The 22,350-nt window shown below is 40.1% G+C and overlaps 1 protein-coding gene across 2 annotated transcripts in view; it reads left to right on the forward strand.

Moving 5' to 3' along the window:
* The first annotated feature begins 1,282 nt into the window (after window positions 1–1,282).
* PTGER3 (prostaglandin E receptor 3) overlaps window positions 1,283–22,350 on the forward strand; it is a 90,304-nt gene continuing 69,236 nt past the window's right edge. The window contains exon 1 of one of the 2 annotated variants that reach the window (XM_004483713.5): window positions 1,283–2,710. In XM_004483713.5, the coding sequence (XP_004483770.1) occupies window positions 1,814–2,710 (897 nt within the window). In that variant the 5' untranslated portion in view covers window positions 1,283–1,813. The remainder of the gene's footprint in view (window positions 2,711–22,350) is intronic. The other variant, XM_071217379.1, reaches the window with a different exon arrangement.

The following is a 22,350-nucleotide window of genomic DNA, read 5'->3' on the forward strand; positions in this document are numbered from 1 at the left end:
AATAAATAAATAAAATTCAGAGATGCAAAGATTAACATGACAGCAAAACATATTAAAAGTTGTGATTAATGAATGCTGTTAAATGGAGTTTAAATTACATTTTTTTCCTCCTTTAAAATATAATACAATATTTTCCGAGGTCTGATATAAAATAAAAACAACAGCACCTAAATAATGAATGCAGGAGGACATATTCCATTCTCATCCCCTACCACTCATTTACACCAAAACAGGATATCAACTAAACTAGGAAAGGCAAACAAACAAAACAAAAACAAAAACCTTACAGACTTGCTCTGAAAGTCAATGTCAGGTCTGAATAATAAAACAATACTATATGAGTAGGTAGGTCTAATGTCTTAAATATGAGGAAAAATGAAGTTTGTAAATAATTTTAAAAATCTATTCATTTTCTGGATAAAGTGAAGAGACTGAAAAATCAAGCCTTTTCCAGAAGTGATAACTGGCTTCAGCATTAATTTTCACCTGCTGAGAGAAGTTATAGTAATCATATAATGAACTCTGTGCTTCAGATAAGATGATAGGGACTAGAAAATTGCTGTGAGACCCTGAGGACAACCCTTAACTTAAAGGAACCTTACTTACCTCAGCTTACAAGGAGAGTAGTAATAATAGTAATAGTACCTTGCAGGGACTCTGTAATAAAGTGGAAAAAAAAGTTTGTGAAACACGTATAAACTATTGACTTAATAAAAGATGTTACTAAGTAATTATTCCCAATTTCACTAGTGTATTATATCAAAGGCAAAATGTCCATATGTCTAAGGCGTTCAGAACACCTAAATGCAGTTTCTAGTCCTAAATGTATGATAAGGAGCATTGTGGAGAATGGCAGATTTGCCAGTGATGCCCTGAGATGTGCCTCCAACCAATGATGCCCTAAATGGTTTTTTTTTTTTTTTTTTTTTTTTGGAGGGGGGAAGGTTGGTCGAGAGAGGGGAGCGGGATTGGGGCAATGGTAGTGTGGATTTCTTTTTCTTCGAACTTTGTTTTGTTGTCCTGTGCCTATTAAGCTGCGGGGCACTATGTAATGTTTTATAGATTCAGTGCATCCCCTGCTTGACGTGCCCACAGTCCCTTCAGGGTACCCACGTGAAAAGTTCAAGCTCCGCTGTGCAAAGGGTTATGTATGACTGGGGTAGATTGTTCAAGGACAGGTGATTACACTTCTCCGAGTTACAAAGAGGGCGGTCTCTGCATAAGTGCGGATAGAGTAGGAACTCAAGTCCTCCTTGGCAGTTTGCCTGGGGTCGGGAAGTCCAGTAAAGCTTTGTAGGACCTCGCGGTCCACCAACGCTCCTCTGCTGAGGAGCAAAGCCGCGTCCTGGAGCGGGCGGAGGTGGGGAGGGCGGCGAGTGCGCGCCGATCCGCCAGAAATGGGGGCGATTCACGAGGAGTCCTGTTGGGGCTTTCCCAGACCAAGCGGCCAGGGCGTGCAGGAGTGGAGTGGCGCGCACTTACTTCTCCACCCTCCTCCCGCCGCTCTACTTTTCACACCCACGGGCGTCCCGCCCCCCTCGGCCTCATAGACTGGGCAGTGCCCCTCCGCGCCGCTCGCAGCGGGAGACCGCCTGGAGCAGACGGCGCGGGGCTGCGTAAGTGGCCTGAAAGCCGTGACGCCGCCGGGGCCGCGGTCCGGGTAACCAAGCGCGGCGATCGCCGCGCCCCGCACCATGGAGGGCAGGCCAGCCCCAGCCCGGGTCACCGCCTACCTCCGCCGCCACCCGCGCCGCGTCTGCAGGCTCCCGCTGCTGCTCTCCGGGCGTCGTCCGCTCCTCACCTCGAAGCCAACATGAAGGAGACCCGGGGCGACGGCGTGGGCTCCCCCTTCTGCACCCGCCTCAACTTCTCCTACCCAGGCATGTGGGCTCCGGAACCGTCCGTCGACACGCGCGGCAACCTCACGCGCGCCCCGGGGCAGGGCCAGGAGTGCGGCTCGGTGTCCGTGGCCTTCCCCATCACCATGTTGATCACCGGCTTCGTGGGCAACGCGCTGGCCATGCTGCTGGTGTCGCGGAGCTACCGGCGCCGGGAGAGCAGGCGCAAGAAGTCCTTCTTGCTGTGCATCGGCTGTCTGGCGCTCACCGACCTGGTCGGACAGCTGCTCACCACTCCGGTGGTCATCGTAGTGTATCTCTCCAAGCAGCACTGGGAGTACTTTGACCGGTCGGGGCGGCTGTGCACGTTCTTCGGGCTGACCATGACGGTCTTCGGGCTATCCTCGCTCTTCATCGCCAGTGCCATGGCCGTAGAGCGGGCGCTGGCCATCCGGGCGCCGCACTGGTACGCGAGCCACATGAAGACACGCGCCACACGCGCGGTGCTGCTCGGCGTGTGGCTGGCGGTGCTCGCCTTCGCCTTGCTGCCTGTGATGGGCGTGGGAAAATATACCATCCAGTGGCCCGGGACGTGGTGCTTCATTAGCACTGGGGGAGGGGGCAACGGGACTAGCTCTTGGCACAACTGGGGCAACCTTTTCTTTGCCTCAACCTTTGCCTTCCTTGGGCTGTCGGCGCTGGCTGTCACCTTCGCTTGCAATCTGGCTACCATTAAAGCCTTGGTGTCCCGCTGCCGGGCCAAGGCCACGGCGTCGCAGTCCAGCGCCCAGTGGGGCCGGATCACCACTGAGACAGCCATCCAACTCTTGGGGATCATGTGCGTGCTTTTGGTCTGTTGGTCTCCGCTACTGGTAGGTAGTTACCGGGTTTCCGGGGAATTCCCGGGAATGGGAGGTCAGGGTGGGCGTGCGCTATGGAAAGGGAAACTTCTGGAAGTACCTGCGCTTGCAGCGCTATGTTTGCAGAGCCTTGGGCGACCTCTCCGCCCTCGCTGTCCTGGCTGTGACTTCAGAGTTGATCTCCACACTTAAATTTCTGAGGGCCTTTTAATGCTAGGAAAAGCATTAGGCTCCAGTTATGCCCATGGAGACCCCAGGGTTGCAATCCTGGAGGCGTTCGCATTCTAAGCTGGGACGGGAGGAGATAGCCAGGTATCATTTCAGTCTTTGGGAGCAGAATGGCAATGGTAACTGTAGCTTGTTGCTGTGGATTTTTTCTTTGAGTCCCACTCGCCCATTGAGGCGAATGAAATAGAAGTACCCTACGTGCGACAGGCACAGCGCTCCTGCTGCTTCTGAGCCACGGCGTGCTCCTCGCTCACTCCTGACTGGAGGCCGGAGAAGACGAACGCTTCCCGACTCTGCAGCCAGCCCTAGCCCTCTGGAGTGGCACTTTCCCATTAGGAAATGCTTGAACTGAGTCAGTGCATCGAACCCCAGCATCCCAGCAACTCCCATGACCAGCGTTGTTCGCCTTTGTTGCAATCAAAGAACAGGTCTGGGTCACAGTCAATCCCGGGATATGATGTACAGGTTTCTCACTGCCCAGTTCCCCACAGCAGCGCACTGCCTGGGAGCAAGTGATGTTTCCACGTGTTCCATGTCCTTGCTTAAACACCCATTCTTACGTGCCACATTTTCAAGGCTTTCCTCTGCGGTGTTTTATCTAGAGATTTCTGTGAAACCTCAGAAATCCTTAGGAACAGTTCTCAGAACCCAGCCCAAGAATAGTTTTAAACTCCTTGTATTTTAAAATAGAAATGGTGTCCCTACCCCCATTCTTCCTTTCATTCGATAAAGCAGATAAAGGAAGAATCCCTGTATTTAACAGCTGTTGTACATTTAGAACACAAGATTTGGCCCCAAGTCAGTTATGTGTGGTGACAAGGAGAGCTATGTTGGGACCCGATTGCCCAGTGAGTGGTTGCGTGGCCGTCGCAGTTATGTGTTCCAGGAGCTAGAGCTAAGGCTGATGTCATTACCATGGCTTATCAAAACTATCACCAATTTTAGACATAGTTACTTCTCTGGTCCAGGAACTGGTTGTGTAGGGAGTGAAACAGAAGGGAAAAGAGTTCTTATTTAAATAATAATCACTTTATTTAAATGTGATAATTAACATAACTTTTAAAGGCAAACAAGGTATCTGGATTTTTCACAACTGTCATTTGATTCCCACACCTTTGAGTTTGTTGTATAATGTGATTTATGTCCTAGAAGGAAAAAGGCAATTAAATCATAGCAAAAAATGCTTGCTCATACATTTAGTTAGACTTAGAGTTTTACAAAAAAAAAAAAAAAAAAAACAACTAGAAAAGAAATTATGTGTTTTTTATTCGAAAATTTTGATTCTAATACCATGAGTATGGTGGCCTTAGGAAGAATTTAGATCCTGAAAATTATACCTTAGTTTGGCCAAGTCTATGTTGAGAACTAGTCATTTGATCTCAATTAATATATTTGTTTAATTGAGACCAAATAATATTTATTGTTTTATAACATTAATCAGCCACTTTATTAATTCAGTTCTTATAAAAATATTAAACTCAGAATAAATTCAACATGTCATATTTCAAAAAGAAATTCATGGTTTCCACAATAGATACTTTCAAACTAAAGGAAACGGCTTTATCGTTTGGTTTATGCACCGCTGAAATTAAATCTCCGAGTATGTTCAGAGGCATCTAGAGTACAAAATTGCAAAAGAAACTGGCAACATTGCTTTCCTAATAGTTTAGAGAATTATAGGAATGAAACACTACAATTTAGTGAATTGAATTTTCAGTATATTAGTGTTAAAGCGAGAGATTATTTTACACTTTTTCAAGCTATGGACAAAATATATGTTTTCTATTGTTGAGTTGAGCATAGGATACTAATCTAATTATCCAAACCCCTTACTTAAAAAACCCTGATGTCTTCTCTTCAGAAGGCAATCACAACTATAATCTTCAATTGTTACTGTTGGAAAACTTAGAGCAGAATTAGCATAGAAAGAAAATGCACCACTGCAAGTTCCACATAAACACTTAGAACAGTAGAACAGAGGTTTATCTATGGTCAAATAAACACTTTTTTCCCCCATTTTTCTCTCCGAAACTTAGTAAAATACAATGTGAGTTGTCAATTTAAGGGAGACAGTGGGAAACAATGTCACCATTATAGATGATCTAAACTTCTCAGTCCCTGTTCGTTTGAAGCATCACATTGCCATTTTGTTGGAACTAGCCAGTTGACTTAGCAAGGCAATCTGTTTCACTTTTTATTATGACTATTATTTTATTTTATTTTTGAACCAGGTTTACCAAAAATTCTGATTATTTTGACACAATATGCAAGTTTCCAAGAAGCAGAAATAACCTTACAAAAAGTCTGGTTATTTTGGCATCATATGCATATTTCCAGAAGCAGAAATAGCCTTAGAGTGTTGTTCAGAAGAAACCATGAGTGTATTTTGTACTTATGTAAGCCTGGCACTTCCCAAACAGGTAAAAGGTAGCTAATATTGTAGCTATCTTAAAAATAGTAAATAGAAAGCTATCAACATTGTGTAAAATGAGGTATGAGGAACCAGCAGATTTCTTCATCTATAACCTTGAAACAGAATGAAAGCAGCCTTAGGAATTTTTGCCTATAATATTGAGAACAAATTCCTGACTCAATCTCCACAAGTGCAAACAGGGATGCTTCAGTTAAAAAAGGTATTTTATAATGTAGTTGTGATTTTTTCCCCTTAATTTAAGGAAACACTAAAATATTTTGAACAATGAAGTTGCTTTAATATGCCCCATATGATATAGATTATGTTACCAAAGTAACGCTAATTTACAGTATAAAAAAGTGTTATTCAATTGCTAATATTCTCTGCTAATAAATCCCTGCCATATTCAGGATGTTGCTTCAGTGAAAATGATTAAACATGTGAATCAGTTTTATAGGAAAAACTTCCGAAATTTGTTTTCATGAAAGTTGAGATTTTCAGAATTTTTTACAATTTTGAGTTTACTACAATACATTTTAGGCACTGTGGAGGGACATTACATAGGCTTACTAAAAACTGGTCAAAGAGTTATAATCTATTCATGGAAGCAGAATTTCCTCATTTATGAATGAAACAATTAAAGAAAAACAAAAAATAGCATATAATTAATGCATTTGGTCTAAGAAGCAAAGAGTCTATCTGAATTTGCCAGAGTAGGTCTTCAGGAAGAGAGGGATGACAGAACTGGAGCTCACAGCTGAGGAAGAGTGGGCCTTAGGGCCGAGACAGTGGAAGAGATGAGTCAGGGAAGGAAAGGTAAGAGAGAACTGATGTTATTAGAAATGAGCAATTTAAGGAGTGATGGATTAAACATACATTTAGTGGGCATCATCTGTGTCCTACACACTGTGGTAAATATTTTTACATACATTACCTCATTTAACTGAATCCTATAAGACTGCCATTATAACTTACATCATTTAGATGAAGAACTTGAGTATAAAGGATATTAGAACCAGAATTCCAATTCGGGATATCTGAGTCTGAGTTTATTTTAAGGGTTTTTATGTCTATTTGTTTGGCTTAGATAGAGGCCAGGAGTTCTAGCTTTTCAACCTTGACAAGTTATTTGTCGTCTTACCTATAAATTGCGGAGGTAGGACTAATAGTTAGCTAAGATCTTTTTCAATTTATATCATTCTCAGCTTCTCTTATGTGGAAGAATCCTGGTTATTGAACCAAAATGTGCAATTTGGAAAGGGGACTTTTTGATTGATGTTATGTAGGAACGGGGACTTCCTTAGTGGCTGGGGCTTTTGACCGTGGTAAATTATCTGAATGATGTATCCAGAGGCCAATACAAATTGAAGATGAATGAGATAAATCAGAGCTAAAAATACAGATTTGGGAATCTTTCTATTTTGCGTTTATCAGAGAGAGCCAAGAATTAAACACTTCTTAAGCCTTCATAGTTGAAGAAATTTGGATAGTCTAGAGTTGTTAACATAACTGCAACTCATTGGCCTTTTTCTTTTGAAAAACCTGTAAAGGTCAACTGCTCAAGTATAAAAAGTTTCCATAGATTCAGTTTTTTGGGAATAACACTCAGAAATATTAGCTACAAGTATTTGCAACAGACTGTGATTCAACGAGGAGTTCTGAGGGGTGAAAGGTGAGCGACGCTGGGTGCCATGTTTCAGTTTTCAGTTCTGGCCTTGCACTGTGGGGGTGGAAGTCGTCCCTACAACACCTTACCTTTTTGTAGCATTTTCTAATCTTCCAGCATGTTGCATTTATCTCATTCATGCCTAACAACTCTGATTATGCTCTGTAGCAAAACGTGTCAAGTTTTCATGACCCCATTTCCCTCAATTGCTTGTCATAGAAGTAAGAAGTTTGTAGTTCAATTCCTGCCATGCTTGAAGGTTAGTAGAAGGTCTCTCAAATCCTCCTTTTCCCTAGAAAATTCCAACTTTCATAGATTAAAGAGGATAACCAAAGAAGAAACCTAATTTTTCTTGGGGTTCCCCTTATATCTTATACCTTCACCGTATATCAACATTTCACAGAACACATGGTAATTCATTCTTTATTATTTGTAAAAACTACCACTTATTGATGTCCATTATTCCACATACTCTGCTGTTTTACTTTCATTTTTAAATTTTAATCCTCACAACAACCCCATGAGTTGTAGGTATTATCATTCCCACTTTACAGATAAGAAAACAAGCTCAGAAAAATTGGGTCATTTGCCCAAGGTCACATTGCTAGTCAGTAGTGGAGCTGGGGTTTGTCTGTTGCTAAAAGCCCGTGTTCTTTTATTGTACCCACCTAGGTCAGCCTTGGGCAAAGGTCGTGATGGTCATGCTCAGTTCTACAAAGAGCCCCTGAGGGTGGAGGTTGCCAGCCATTCTCACTGCCAGTAGGGATGCTTTGAAGCTGACTTAATGCTTGTTTGTATTCCACTTGGTGTTTTCCCTGGTTGACCTGCCTGGGCCATTTATACCCCACTGAGCATTGGCTGCTGCCGGCTTGGAACTCCTGCCATCTGCACCGGCTGTAACCCTGAGGCTTCTGCAAGGATTTCATAAACCATTCTTAGATAGAAATATGCAGAATGTGTATATGTGTGTGTGTAGTTAAAGAGATGATTAGCTGTCCAATATATCCACATACACAACATACACTGTGGAATGGAAGTTCTCTGTGATTTCATGCAGATTGTTTTACTCATAATACTTATCTGTCCATTTCTCCCCTTGCTACTCCACTCCTTAGTCATTCAACAGTATCTGCCAAACAATCAGTCCTTTTGGATTGGCAAAGTTAGATGTCACTTCCTAGGAAAACCTCCTTTAATCCTTTCCAGGTTAGGTTGTGTTCGTTTGCTTCCACGGCACCATGCAATTCCCTGTTCTAGTCTGAGTCACAATTCTTGGGACCTAAAAGTTCATTATCTTTCTATTCTCTTAGACTTCCTGAGGGCAAATACACTATCTTATGCACTCTTCTCTTCTCAGGAACTGTCAAAATTGCTCATACATCATGTGCTCAATGCATGCATACTGACTGGCTGCCTGAGCACATCAATCAGAGAATAGGCTCTGGTTCCAGATGCTTCAGCAATTACTTCTGTGACCTTAGACAATTTCACTTGATACCTTTGTGAATTATATAATAGGCATAAAACACCTACCCAACCCATTTCACAGCGTTGTCATAAAAAGCAATAAGGTAGATGTATGTGAGAACAATTGGGAAGTGTAAATTGCTATGAAAATGCTTTATTACTGAGTCCTTTAGCAAACTGGAAATATTTCTTCCATATTAGGGATAAGTCTCTCTAATGATGTCTTACTGGATAATAGTGTTGACTTCTTATATTGAGATAGATTTTTCCACCTAGGAAACCGGAGAAAAGAGGAAAGTGGAATTTCACAGCTTGATTAGATACAGTTCACTAGGAAAAAAAATGTGGACAATGTAACTTTTCGAAAAATAAAATAAGAAAAATGGTAAACTGCATGGGTATGAATTTTTACAGTGTATTGTAATTCATCCCACCCATTTCTCTTCTGCATTCTCCCAGCACTTGAATCCATTACCCCTCACAGCTATGAATTAGCTCTCTAAACCCAAACCATATTAGATCCAATCTCCCCTTTCCTCTAAACCTAGAAGAAGAGCCCACTATCTCCAGAAAAACTCATCCTTCTAGCAAAGAGCGAAAGGTCCTTTGTGATCAATTCCCAAACTCCTTTCTGAATTCCTTCTTTCCCCCACCTTATACCCTTACTGCTTTGGTTGTAAGACCAGGTAGCATGCACTGAGTGAACCACATGTTTTGAAGACTTCTGTCACTGTTCTAGAATGCCCTTCTCCTCCATGGCCTTCAGAGGGGGAGGATTTATCTTCTGCAGTGAGCTGTGCCCCTTCCCACCTTAACAGCCTTTCCTCTCTTTTAGACTTGTACTCATGCCCTTCCTGCCTTCACATCCTCTCCTGCCTGCTCTCTCCAGGCCAGGTCTTTGCCACAATGTTCTTTGTGTGTATACACCTGTTATCTAGTGAATGTTTGAGTTGAGTTAATTGTGCATCTAGTTATTGGCCTAGGTCAGGCCATTTTGCAAGCCCCTTAAGGCTAAAGCCTGTGTATCAGTTGTCTTATCCCTTCGCAGGTGACGAGAATTGTTGGGGCTGAACTGAATCTCTGCCACTGACTCACAGACAAGAATTGAGTTTACACGGGTTATAAATAAGGCCAAATATTGAGAATCATAGAGTTGTAAACTGCCTCACACAGCTTTACAAGGCATTAATACTATTTGTATCCTACAAATGGAACAAAGTGCTGTTTTTTTCCATCTGGTGGCCTTCCCAGACATTCTCTTGGGTGACATTTCAGTGGCTGATCCTGGTGCTTGTTCAAAATCCACACATTATTTTATCAGCACTTTTTTTATGATAGGTGTTTGAAGGGCCATAAGTCAGGAAAGAAAAATGGTAGTAGAGATAGAAATGAAACCTTGATTATTCATGACTTAGCTACTAATTTAGTAAAAGTCATGTAATATACATGCAAGTTAAATCCTATACAAATAGCATTCCTATTATAAAAGATCTTAGTAATACAAAAGGAAAAGATCAAGTTGGAGCTGTGTAGCAGTTTGATATTGTTTATGAATTCCAAAAATAGATATTAGATTGTGCTTGTAAACTGGTCTGTTCCTCTGGGCATATTAGATTGTGTTAGATTAGAGGTTCAGTTTTATTTTATTAAATCAAGATTAGGGCTTTTATTTGACCACATCTTTAGGCTGTGCAAGGTTGAGTCCCCACCCTCTTGGTGAGGATAAAACAGACTCTCACACGGGAGTAAACACACAGAGAAGGAGAATATAGAGAGTTTAATTTTGGATGCTGGCGTCCTAGGGAGAGAGCCAAAACATTCGCCTGATAGTTTGCAGCTGAAGAGACCAGAGTCCTGAAAGCTGAGAAAGCCTGAATAGAAATGAGCCCAGGTGGAGAGACAAGGCTTATGCTAACCTACAGCTGAGATTGGAAGGAGCTGGGACCAAGGAGCCTTAGAAGGAAGAGGAAACCTGAACCCTTACAGAGACTGGCAGCCATCTTGCTCCAACACGTGGCAACAGACTTTAGTGTGGGAAGTAACTTGTGCTTTAGGACCTGGTAACCATAAGCTTTTACCCCAAATAAATACCCTTTATAAAATCCAACAGATTCCTGGTACTTTGCATCACCACTACTTTAGCTGACTAATATAAGCTGGAAGCCTATTTATTTTAAGCAATTACTAATCCAAAAGAAAATCCAGTATAATTTTAAAAATACACTTTTCACTGATCCTTTAATATTTCCTGAAAGTAGATTTTGTCTGTATATCTTTTGTTCCTCTTTCAGAATATTTAATAAATGTCATTGTTCCTGTTGGTACGATTCATGAAAATTTGAAAAAAAGGACATTGTTAGTGTTGAAAATGGTGGAAGAGAAATTGTAAAAGATAAGATGCATTTTTGGGAATTCACAGAAGTGAAGATTTAATTGTTATCCTGATGTATGAAATCTCTCTGATAACTTCCTGCTATGAACCACCTTGTATGGGTTGGGGCTTCTGGCAGATACCTCCCATCCAGTATTTCCCTAGATTAACCTGTGCCACAGCATCCAGCAAAGGCCAGTTATTGACTAAATGATCCCTGACTTGTGAGCACTGCTCTCTGTTTCATGAGAAGAATAAAAGAAAGTCAATGAAGGAGGCAGATGAGGGCCACAAAGAGAATAAGGACCTAGATGGCAAGAGGCCTGAGTCCTTGTCTTGGCTTTGCATCACACGATGGAAGTCACTTTATCTTGCTGTTCTGTCCTTTCCTCATCAGTAAGATAAAATGTTTATCAACTCTAGACTCCCTTTCAGTTATAACTTCCTGTTCTAAATAGATAAAATGGTCTCTGTGGGGGAAAACATTCAAAGACTTCTTAGGAAGAAGCATAAAAAATGTATACAAAGTAAATTACTAATTCTTTTATCCAATCATTCTGTGTTAGTTGAGTGTGTGTTATGTGCCTACTCACCTTGGCAGTACAGTGGTAATCACAGCTGACTCATGTGGTTGTAACGTTGAGCAATATTTAATGGTTGGGGCACTATTTACATTATAGTACATGAATGGCACTCCTTGGAGGTGAGCAGTGTGCATCCTGTGAAGCTATACTTGGTAGCAAATGCAATGATAAGTGAAACAGACATGCCACCTTCCTTCATGAAGCTTTCAGTCTACTAAGGTAGACAGGCAGTAATCAAATAACCATTCCAATAAATACATGTAACCAGTCTGTGGGCTATTACGTGCTCTTACTTGCTGCTGTGGTACCCCTGTTTGAACATGTGCCTGCTCACGCTATAGCGGCTCAGTGCTTGGGCTCCATCATCATTGGAGTGTATGTGAGTTCACACCCATAATTCATGCCGTAATGCTCGGCCATAATTCCAAAAAGCACAACCACTGTGCTGGGGTCTATGGAACCACAGGCTGGTCGGCCTCAAGCCACATATTGTTCCAGAAACCGGCTCTTCCTCTTGTGTCCTTTGACTCTGGGTTGTACTTAGATCACCCCCTGTGAAGTTGGCATTTCTCTTCCAATGAATTTTTTCAAAGACATTCCATGGCTTTTCCCTCTAGTGAATGTGGCCAAAGTCATTTGGATCCAAATCTCTTGGCTTCGAATCTTGGGGAAAAGAGATTAGATTCTTGGTCTCTTCTTTCCTAGAAGACTCCAGAAGCATAATGGTCCACCTCTTCCCTAGCAACCAACTGTACATACTAGGAGTGTCGGGTGGATTATCCTTTGTTATACCACAGAAATTTCCACTATGTAAATACCTACTCTCTCTACCTTTACCAGAGTAAGTGATTTTTCCTTATATAACATCTGCTCTACTGTGACTTACTCTGTCCACGTGACAGAGAAGTAGGGGCAGCTCTCAGCATCTGCTTACGTATATCACTAAAATGATGGGCATGTTATGAAGGCAAGAAAAAGGTGCTTTGTCAGAGTGTCAAAGAGGAATACTCTTGATGCATTAGTGGGGGTTGGGTTGGTTAGGGAGGTCCTCTCAGAGAAAATTTCCTTTATGATAAGTCTTGAAAGATGAGGTTTCAAGGAAGAAAGAGCAGCGTGCGAAGGTATGAAGGTAGGAAAGAGCTGGAAGCACTAGAGGACCTGAAATAAAGGCAGATGGATGGATTAGAGTGAGTAAAAGGGAAAACAACTTCAAGCTGAGGCTAGCAAGGTAGACAGGGGCTGGATAATGCAGAACTTTGTCATTTTTTTCCCTTTTTTTAAAATTGTCTTTTTAAAAAAAGATAAATAGATCACACAAAAAGAACTTTGTCATTTTTGTTTGGGGGTTTAGATTTCTGCCTTAAGTACAATGGAAAGCAACTAAAAGCTTTGAGTGAGGAGTGATTTGATCTGCTTTATATTTTAAGAGGATCGCTCAGGTTGCCTTATGGATTAGAGGGGGCAGGGTATCAGAGCCCTTGAATACTGAGGATGGATAATGTAGAGAAGTTGATGAGGAAAAACTACCTGGAGTCGTGTTTTAAGTGTTGCCTTAAAAGAGAGGAGGGATATAACTTGACATAGAATTGGGAGGGTGAGATCCGTGCAGAGTGGAGCCAGGTATACTGGGAATGGTAATGTATGTTTGAGAATATTGAGAACTATTGAGTCCAATGGAGATTGGAGGGTAAGGGAAGGAGGAGCACATTGTTAGATTGCCTTGAAGTATTTGTATTTCATTTGGGGCAAGTTGTATTGCTTTTCTATATTTCTGTTTCTTTTCTGTAAAATAAGAGGATTTATGTTATAAAGCCTCTGAGTACATGAAGTATGTAGTAACACAACTCATCTAATGAATGTTCTCTTTCCAGAATGTCCTTGGCCAAGTTGTCAAACTTTTAACTTTGTTTTATTTAAAGGTTTTTTTTCCTGAGTCAAAGCCTGTTTGGGGCTCTTTATCACACCTATCTTACAACATACCTATGAGGGAGATATTATTATCTCTAATTTACAGATAATGAAGAAACCAAATCTTAAAGAGGCTGACTGGTGTGTTCAAGGTAACAGAACTAATAAATGGTAAGCAGGATTCAAAGGCCAAGCTCTTCCTTCCATGCCATTGGAAGTAGCTGAATTCATCTTATATTATTCTTTCTATTAAGAATTCCTTATGTTGATTGGCTTGGAGTCTGTCTTCCCTTTTGCTTGCTTCCATTGTGCTAATTCTAGTCCTTGGGTTGTGTGGATCAATACTAAATTTAATTAGCAATATCTTTTATTTTTAAAGTTATATGGTGCTGTGCTTCTTTATTAAATATCAAGGAATTTCACTAAGTTTATGAGCAGGAAAATAACATGAAATTATCCTGACAGTGTCAGGGTCAGGTGTCATGTTTTATTAATTCATTTAATGGACATTTATTGAATATCAGTTATGTGTCAGGTACATAGCCCTTGTCTTCAAGAAATGTATTGTCTATCAAATGATTTCCTGGCAAAACTTGATACTGTAACTCAAAAAAGCAATTTTCCATTGTCAATTTTGAATATAAGAACAAAACTTGGATCCATTTATTTTTTGTTCTATTTTTATATTTTTTAGTTACGCCAGTAAAAGTAATTTATTTGGGAAATGGGGAAAAGACTAGAGCTTGCCGAGAAATGGGAGAGAAAGATTGAAATACAATCCAAGATTTGGTGCAGCCCCTCTAAGCAGTGAGAGCCCTGGGTCCATTTAGTATTCACTAACCTGTTCATGCCTTCAGTGAATGCAATGGGCACATACTATGTGTCAGGTTCTGTTTTAGGTGCTTGAGGTACAGCAGTGAATTAGATAGACTAGCTTTATGCTCTTAGGGAACTTACATTCTAGTGAAAGGATAAAGTCAGTGAACAACTAAATAAACTAGAAATCAGGTTGTGATTAATGCAGTTAAGAAATAAACAGTGGTAAAGCCACATGATGTGATAGAGAGAGCCTGGGGCGCTTTTGTAGATTGGTTTGTTTCAGGGAAGATGCCCCTGAGAGATACCATTTAAACTGAGACCTGAATGAAAGCAAAGAACCATTCGAGAATCCTGCAGGGAAGAAAATTCCAGCCAGCCGGAACAGCAAAAAAATCTCACTTGGTGTGTTCAGGGGTTGGAAAGAAGGCCAGGATGGCCAAAGTGAAGTGAGAATGGGCGAAGGGAATAGTGTTGTAAAATAAGGTCAGAGGGGATGGCGGGGCTGGATCACATAGGACCATATCAAGGGTATTCGATATTATTCTAATAGACCCAACGGAAGGTTGGAAGCAGGGGAGTGAGATTATTGGATTTCTGTTTTTTAAAAGATCCTCTGGCAGCTGTGTGGAGACTGGATTGTAGGAAGGCAAGAGTGGGAGTGGGGAGACCAGTTAGAAGGCTGTTGTAGTCTTCTAGGTGAGAGAGGACAGCTGAGTGTGGAGACCGGAGTGGAGAATTTACAAAGGGATTTGGAGACAGGGTGTACAAAATGTTCTGAAATATCCCTAATCCCTATCCTGTGATTCTGATGAGATGTAGGGGCCTCCCTTCCTTTCTGGGTACTCTGGCAGTGAGGTGGCCACCTGTTCGAGAGGAGTTCTAGGGGTTTATGGAACTGTCCACAAATTTCTTTCCATTTGGCTCCCTTAAGAAGAAGTGGCTGCTTCAAGTTTGTGCAGAGTCAGGATATAAGTTCTATCTAATAGGTGTTTTTTTCCCATGAGAGATGATTCAGAGCAGTCAGGCAAAAGCACAGAATTTGACAAAGTAAGTTTGCTTATGAAATAAGATGTCATAAGAATCATGATCTCCAGAAGAAGATCCAGACCAGACCAAGCTAATTTCACAGAAGGAATTTAGTTCATTGTGGTTGTTCTGGTTAAACCAGATCCTGGTATTGTGTGTCTCCACTTCTCCTAAACTGTGGAAGTAATTCTGAAACTAATATTGCCTACTTTTAAAATCAGGATTGTTTGGTTGCAAGCAACAGAAACCTAATACAAACTAGCTTTTCAAAAGGGGGGGGGAGGCGGAGTGGAAAGAGAACTGATGATTTATACAAATTGCTTAAATTGCAGAAGTGTTGATTGGAATTAGGCTTCTTGAAGATTGAAGCCAGGACTCGGTCTCTGCCTTTGAATTCTTGTCATTTATCAGAATTCTGAATTCAGGCTCTGAATCTAAGGAGTCAACTGAAGACATAACATTGCAGCTCATTGGCCAGACCCTGTGTTCTTTTTTCAAAGCTCGAAACTAATATGTTCACACTTACGATCTGCATATAGCATTTTACTTTTCCTTTCATAGCAAATCAAAGATTTTAGTAAATATATCATCTTGAAGCAACATCCTATATCTTTACTTTTTTTCCTTCCTCCCTCCCCTTCCCTCTCTCCCTTCTTTCTTTTCTATCCTTCTTTATTTCTTTAAAAAATTTTTTGTTTTGTGAATACAAGAAACAGCCATAGATGATGTAGAATGTCAAGACTCTACTTCATCTTCAGAGATGAATATGAGTTTTGCTAAACCATGAAAAATATTTGGATTCAGGGAGTTGTCCCGAAGTGAGTAAAGCTTTTAATGTGAGGTTTCCAGTGTAACAGAGGTGGCTGTATGAGGCTCCAAGTCCATAAATACCACATTAGCACCTTAGTGTGGGGCCAGAGAAAGAAAAAGTTATTTCTTGGTTTTTCTATGAAGGGTGACTTGCAGTCTGAGTTTGATGTTAATCTGGCAACTGATTTACTCTTTATAAATCAATACCTGTTTCATTGGTCAAAAGGATGAGTGGCAATTTTTGAATTTATTTAGTGGTAGTAATATTCTCCAAGAATAGATTTAGGATTTGCCTGAATCAAGAAAGTACATTTCTTAATATTAGCATTTGTTCTATAAGATACATTAGGGAACATTTTGAAAATTTGTTCTCTAGCATCTATTTCTAATAAAATTATGCTGTGGATCAATTTCAGGAAGTGTTTCATGAGCGCTCAGAGCTCTAGTCTCCTCCCTGCACATGGTTCCTGATCGTAAAAATAACAAAATCTAACAAAATCGGACTCCAGGCCCAAAGGGTATATGTTAGAAGGATATGGGATGGGGGTGGGGTGGGGTGTGCACAGCATCTATAGAAACCTGGCACACCAGCATTGGAAGAAAGGCAGGATCTAGAATGTTCTGAATGCCAAGCTTCAGGCCACACTGTCAAAGTCATGTTGCAAAAGTTTGCTGCATGCCTCTGTAATGAACAAAGCTCACTCTTTCTTTGTGTCACTTTCTCCAGATTCAGAGTTCTGGGGATAGCTATTTGCTCTAGCTTGGGTTATTGATCCCCCGGATAAAACAAGGTGTCAGTAGAAGAAGGATCAGGGGTCTCTGGTATCTGGATTTTTAAGTGGGAGGTGACAGTGGGAAGTAAGTGTGGTTATTTGTCTCCCTCCCAAAGTATAGAGAAATTTCTCCCAAACTTGCACACATATGTATCTATTAGGGAGATGGAGTGGCAGTGAGACTGGTGGAGAGGAAGCTGAAGAGACCTAAAAAGCAAAGAAGGGAAGAGTAAAAGAATTTATATTTAATGAATGCCTACTATGTGCAAGTACTTGAGAATTACTGCAAGAAATATTAAATCCTTTACATTTATTATCTAATTTAATTTTCACAATAATTTATGAGCTTAGTGTTTTTCATCCCCATTTTTCAGTTGCATATATGAAGACTCAAAAGATTATATAACTTTCCCTAGTCTCATATACCTACTAATTGGTAGATCCTTGGGGTTTTTTATACTACAATGCTCTGTTTCATATAGGTTGTCTCCTCCTTATTAGCCTATTACAATATTTTCAAATCACTATTGAAAATATTTTGCAAAAAAGAAAAGATTGAAAATAATCAAGATAGAAACTGCCCAGGTCAGAAAACCACTGTGATTAAAGATTTCCTGCAGAATCTCCATTGACTCATTAATTGATTGGCATTCTTAAGGAGCTTTGGTTTCTAGGAAACATATTCTGGAATTCCCTGAGGAAGGTGACAAGGGTTTTCACTTGCCCTATAATAATGTGTAAAAAGATTCCAGTCACTGCAGATCTTACAGTTTAGAAAGTGTTTTTTTTTGTTTTGTTTTGTTTTTTGTAAAGGCACGGCATCAATTTCATGCAGTGCTGTGTGTTCAAGCTCAGGCCACTTGCATTTAATGATAAAGTTTTACTAGGCAAACATATTTCAACAAGCATGATTCACAAATATTATTCTTTGCACTACACTATTTATAAAACAAATAAAACTGTTTATTGAGCTCTCTCTTCTTAGCGAGAAAGTGTTTGACTCTACTCAGATTTAGAAAATTTGTTTTGACAGTTTTGAAACTTCCAGCATAACACAGTGCAATTGGGATTCTTGTAAACCTACTTTCATCTTCCTTGCTAATAATTATGGAATAAAGACAGAGTCTTTGAGAACCTCAGTTTGAACACAGTGACTTTCTCATCTGGAATTCAGCCATGTTACTTTCTAGCATCTTCTCCCCCCAATTTAAAAACTTTTGGGTTCTTTAGTTTAACCCTTAAGATCTTCTTGGATGTGGCCACACTTACAGTCCTTCCCTCAGCACTCTTTACTTTAGTCATAAAAATCAGTTCACAGTTCCCAGGATGATTCACACAATTTCACACTTAGAAGTGTGAACTCTCTGTCTTTCAAAACTCCATGTGCATCAGCTGTTGGGGGAGCTCTTCCATGGTCCTGGAGACTGATTTAGATGCCCCTTGTTTTAGCTTGCCAGGGTTGCTATGACAAATATCACAACTGGTTGGATTAAACAACAGGAATTTATAGGCTCAGAGTTAGGAGGGTAGAAGTTCAACTTCAAGATATCTCCAGGCCACGCTTTCTTCCAGAGTTTGTAGTGTTCTTGCGCTGGCTTGCTGCAATTTGGGGGGTTCCTTGGCTTGTTGGTGCATGTCTACCTTCAACACATGGCGATCTCTCTGTCTCCTCCTTCTATTGACTGTATTAAAATTTCTCTGCTTAGAACAACTTTGTCATATGGATTAAGGCCCACCCTGTTTCAGTTTGACCTCATCTACATAGGATCTTTGAAGATGCTATTTACAAATGAGTCCATACCCACAGGGATGGGAGATAGGACTTGAACATGCCTTTATGGGGAACATGATTCAATCTACCACCTCACCTCTCTACCTCTGCATACCTTTACCTTAGCACTTAATTTTGTACAAATTTATAATAATGGCAGTGAGGATGGTTCATGGAAGGTGAATGCTTACTTTACAAAGGTACTGTGCTAAGCATTTTACAGACATAAATCATATTGCCCTTTCAACATTTTTAGGGGATAGCTTTTGAAATGTTTGTAACTTTCCTGTAGTCACAAGTTAAAATGAAACAAAGCCAGTATTCAAATCTAGATTTGTCTAATTCTAGATTCTATTTTTTCAATCCACTGCCATAAAACAGCCTCTTTTTTGTTAATGTACATCAATTTATCAGAGCCACCCATAAAATGTAAACGCTTAAGAGCAGAGACCTTGCCTTATTTGTTTACAGATCTTCTTGGCCCCTAGCAGCCACTCAGTAAATGGTTGTAGAATGAATTAAGAAAGGAAGTTGTGATAAAGTAACAAGCACAGAAAGTTTGGAAGCAGATCAGGGTATAAATTAGCTTCAGAGGTTTACATATATTAGGTAGCTTTTAATCTTCACATAAATCCTGCAAGGTAAGTGATATTTATCCCCAGCGTTTTCCATAAAAAATGAACCTTAGCTGGGTAACCAGCTTGCTTTATGACCCACAGCTGATAAATGGTATGTGCAGATTGAACCAAAATCTTTTTTATTACAAAGCCACTACTGTAACTTGTATCTAATGAGTAATTATTTATACAGTAAAACTTGAGTATTTTTAACAATTATGTCTTCCTTCCTATTTGTTATTTTTACTCAGTTTCCACATTGTTGTTAGTAATGAAAATTCTAGACAAATAGAAAATATCTTTAGTATGGACAAGGTTGGGAGAGACTATGAACTAGCATAGCCGACTATGAACTAGCATTAATGGAAGAGAGAAGTTAACTAGAAACAGTATGTGGGAGCACTATGAAACAACTGCTGACATGCCTGGTGTCCAATGAAGAAAAAAACAAAAAGGATGTTTGGGAAGATACTCGGGAATAACAATGAAACAAGTAGGGATTTTAGCAACAATGAGCAAACAGTAAAAACAAAGAAAGAGAAAAGCATAAGGTTTCAGAAGATGCTCTTAAGTTTCACTGTATTTAGATTGTTCTTTGTGTTAATTAGAGATGGTGTGATGTAGTAGCTCTGGAATAAAACCATAACCTCACTCCAGAAAGAGGGTGGCCTTCAGAGTTGGTTGATCTAGAGGCTTGGCATTGTCATCAGGGCTCATCTCATCTCTTTTGCAATCTACTGCATTGGTTTCATCCTATGGCTTGTTCCCCTCAGGTGGTAGGGCCATTGGAAGAGAAAAACTACTTCTGTGGTTCTCTCTAAGAAATGAGGAAATGTCCCAGATGCCCTCAGCAGACTTCCTCTTGGATCTCCTTGGTTAGAATTGCATCACATGCCCATCACTGACTTAGGTCTTTCCTAAAGCTATGGTTGGGGTCAGTCCTGAAGCACTTAGGCTCCAATGAAACTAGATGTGCTGTTGAGAAGGAGAAAGAGGAGAATGGATGATGGGTAGTCAACCAACAGTGGGCACTGCAATGATGATATATATGCAGTTTAAATGAGAACATATACGTGGAAGACCCTCAGAAAGTATAAAGTACTAGAACTGTGCTACCCAGTATATTAGCCACTAATTTACAAGGGATTGTTGGGATATTGAAATGTGGTAAATCCAAACTGGTATGTACTGTAAGCATAAAATAAACACCAGAGTTTGAGAGTTGCATAAAAAAACAGAAGTTAAAATATATCATTAATAATTTTCATATTGATTGTATGTTGAAATAGTGTTTTAAATATATTGGGTAAATTAAATATATTATTAAAATCAATTTCACATGTTTCTTTGTACTATTTAAAAAATTATGCCCATTCTGGACAATTTAAAAGCATTGATGTGGCTCATATTTGTGGCTTACTTTATATATCTATTGTGGACAACTCTACATTAGACCAATGGTTTTCAAAAATGTTTTTGCTGAGGAAACTATCAAGACACTTTTTTAAGTGAAACAGATAAAAACAACTCTTCTGGTTAAATGGGAATAGGTAGCTGGATTTTTTCCAAGTTCGTATAGAATCTAGTCACCAATTCCTGAAAAAAACATTCTTGAAAATGCCTACATCAAATAAAGGTTTTAAAATCAAATCGCAAAAGCATTTACACTAAGATATGTAATAGGAATGATTTTATAATTATGTGTCTCAGATCTGCCTTAGGAACTTAAGTAGTGCAATAAAAATTGGCTTCATTGAGCCTCCACATTAAGGCAAGAGGGACCTAATGGATTCAGGAGTTGGGGTCTATTCATCTTTTCACAGGAAGCTGTAATTCTCAGAGGAGTTAGGCATTTGAGTCATGGGAAAAATAAATTTATTCCTAATGCTTCCTTCCTTCTGGTTTCTATTATTTATTTTGCTGTCAGATAAAATGGTAGTAATCCACATAAATCAACAGTTGAGACAAGCACAACCCAAGGGGGAAAAACAGAAAATGAGCAGGTTACAATTATCTATTTTCCTGCATTACATATGATATGAATTTCATCTTTTTACGACCTCCCTTAAACCTTGTATAAAATTGTAAGGCTAACCATAATTTAAGTGATGTTTTGAAGTCTGATTTCCTGAGAAAGAAAAGTAAGACCTGTTCTTCAGAAGAGCATTTTGAAAAATAAAGTTTATGATTTGTAATATAAATATCACATAGCATTTGATGGTCTTCACCTGCACTCACATATTGAGTGAAAGAGATGATTGTGAAGGTGTGTTACAATGCTGCTGCATGAATCTTAATGGAGAAAAGGTGCCCCTCTTGGACCCAGCAAGTTTCCATTCCGTGGCATGCCATAACCACAGTCTTCCTAATTGGAACTTATATATTCAGGAGATGACAGTGGGGGATCACTGATGTTTTTTTTAAAAATTTTATTTATTTTTTAAAGATTTATTTTATTTCTCCCCACCCCCTTGTTGTTTGTGCTTGCTGTCTGCTCTCTGTGTCTATTAGTTGTTTGTTGTGTGCTCTCTGTATTTGCTTGCCTTCTTTTTTAGGAGGCACTGGGAACCAAATCCAGGACCTCCCATGTGGAGGGAGGCACCCAATTGCTTGAGCCACCTCCAATCCCTGCCTGTTGTGTTTCTCATTGAGTTTCCTCATTGTGCCTCCTAGTTGTGTTATCTCCTTGCATCATCTTGTTGCATCATCTTGTGAACCTGTCATGTCAGCTTGCCACCTTGCATGTCTTCTTTTAGGAGGCTCTGGAAACTGAACCCAGGACCTCCTATGTATTAGGTGAGCACCCAATTGTTTGAGCCACATCTGCTTCCCCACTAATGCTTTTTAAACTTTACTTAACATGCAGAAACAATAACAAAAACAAAAACAAGTGATACTTACATTATACTTACTGTGGGTTTATGATATACCTTTATATCTGTTATTATAGTGAACCTGTGAGGTGAGTGGGTTGCAGGAATCAGTGTCTTTGATGCTACAAGTTGGTGTACCCAAAAGGAGAGAGTCACCAGCAATATGTGGTCTGGTCACAGCTTTCGTCTTCATAAAGCAAAGCAATACAGGTGCAGGTTAAAGTCTATTAACACAGCTCCTTTTAGAAAGGTTGAAGCTTTGGAAGCCAAGCTTCCTGTCATGACCAGGAAATTGCAAAATATTCTCCTTGATGCAAAAGAAAAAG

Source organism: Dasypus novemcinctus, chromosome 9, assembly GCF_030445035.2.
Source record: "Dasypus novemcinctus isolate mDasNov1 chromosome 9, mDasNov1.1.hap2, whole genome shotgun sequence".
In the NCBI taxonomy this organism is placed as follows: domain Eukaryota; kingdom Metazoa; phylum Chordata; class Mammalia; order Cingulata; family Dasypodidae; genus Dasypus; species Dasypus novemcinctus.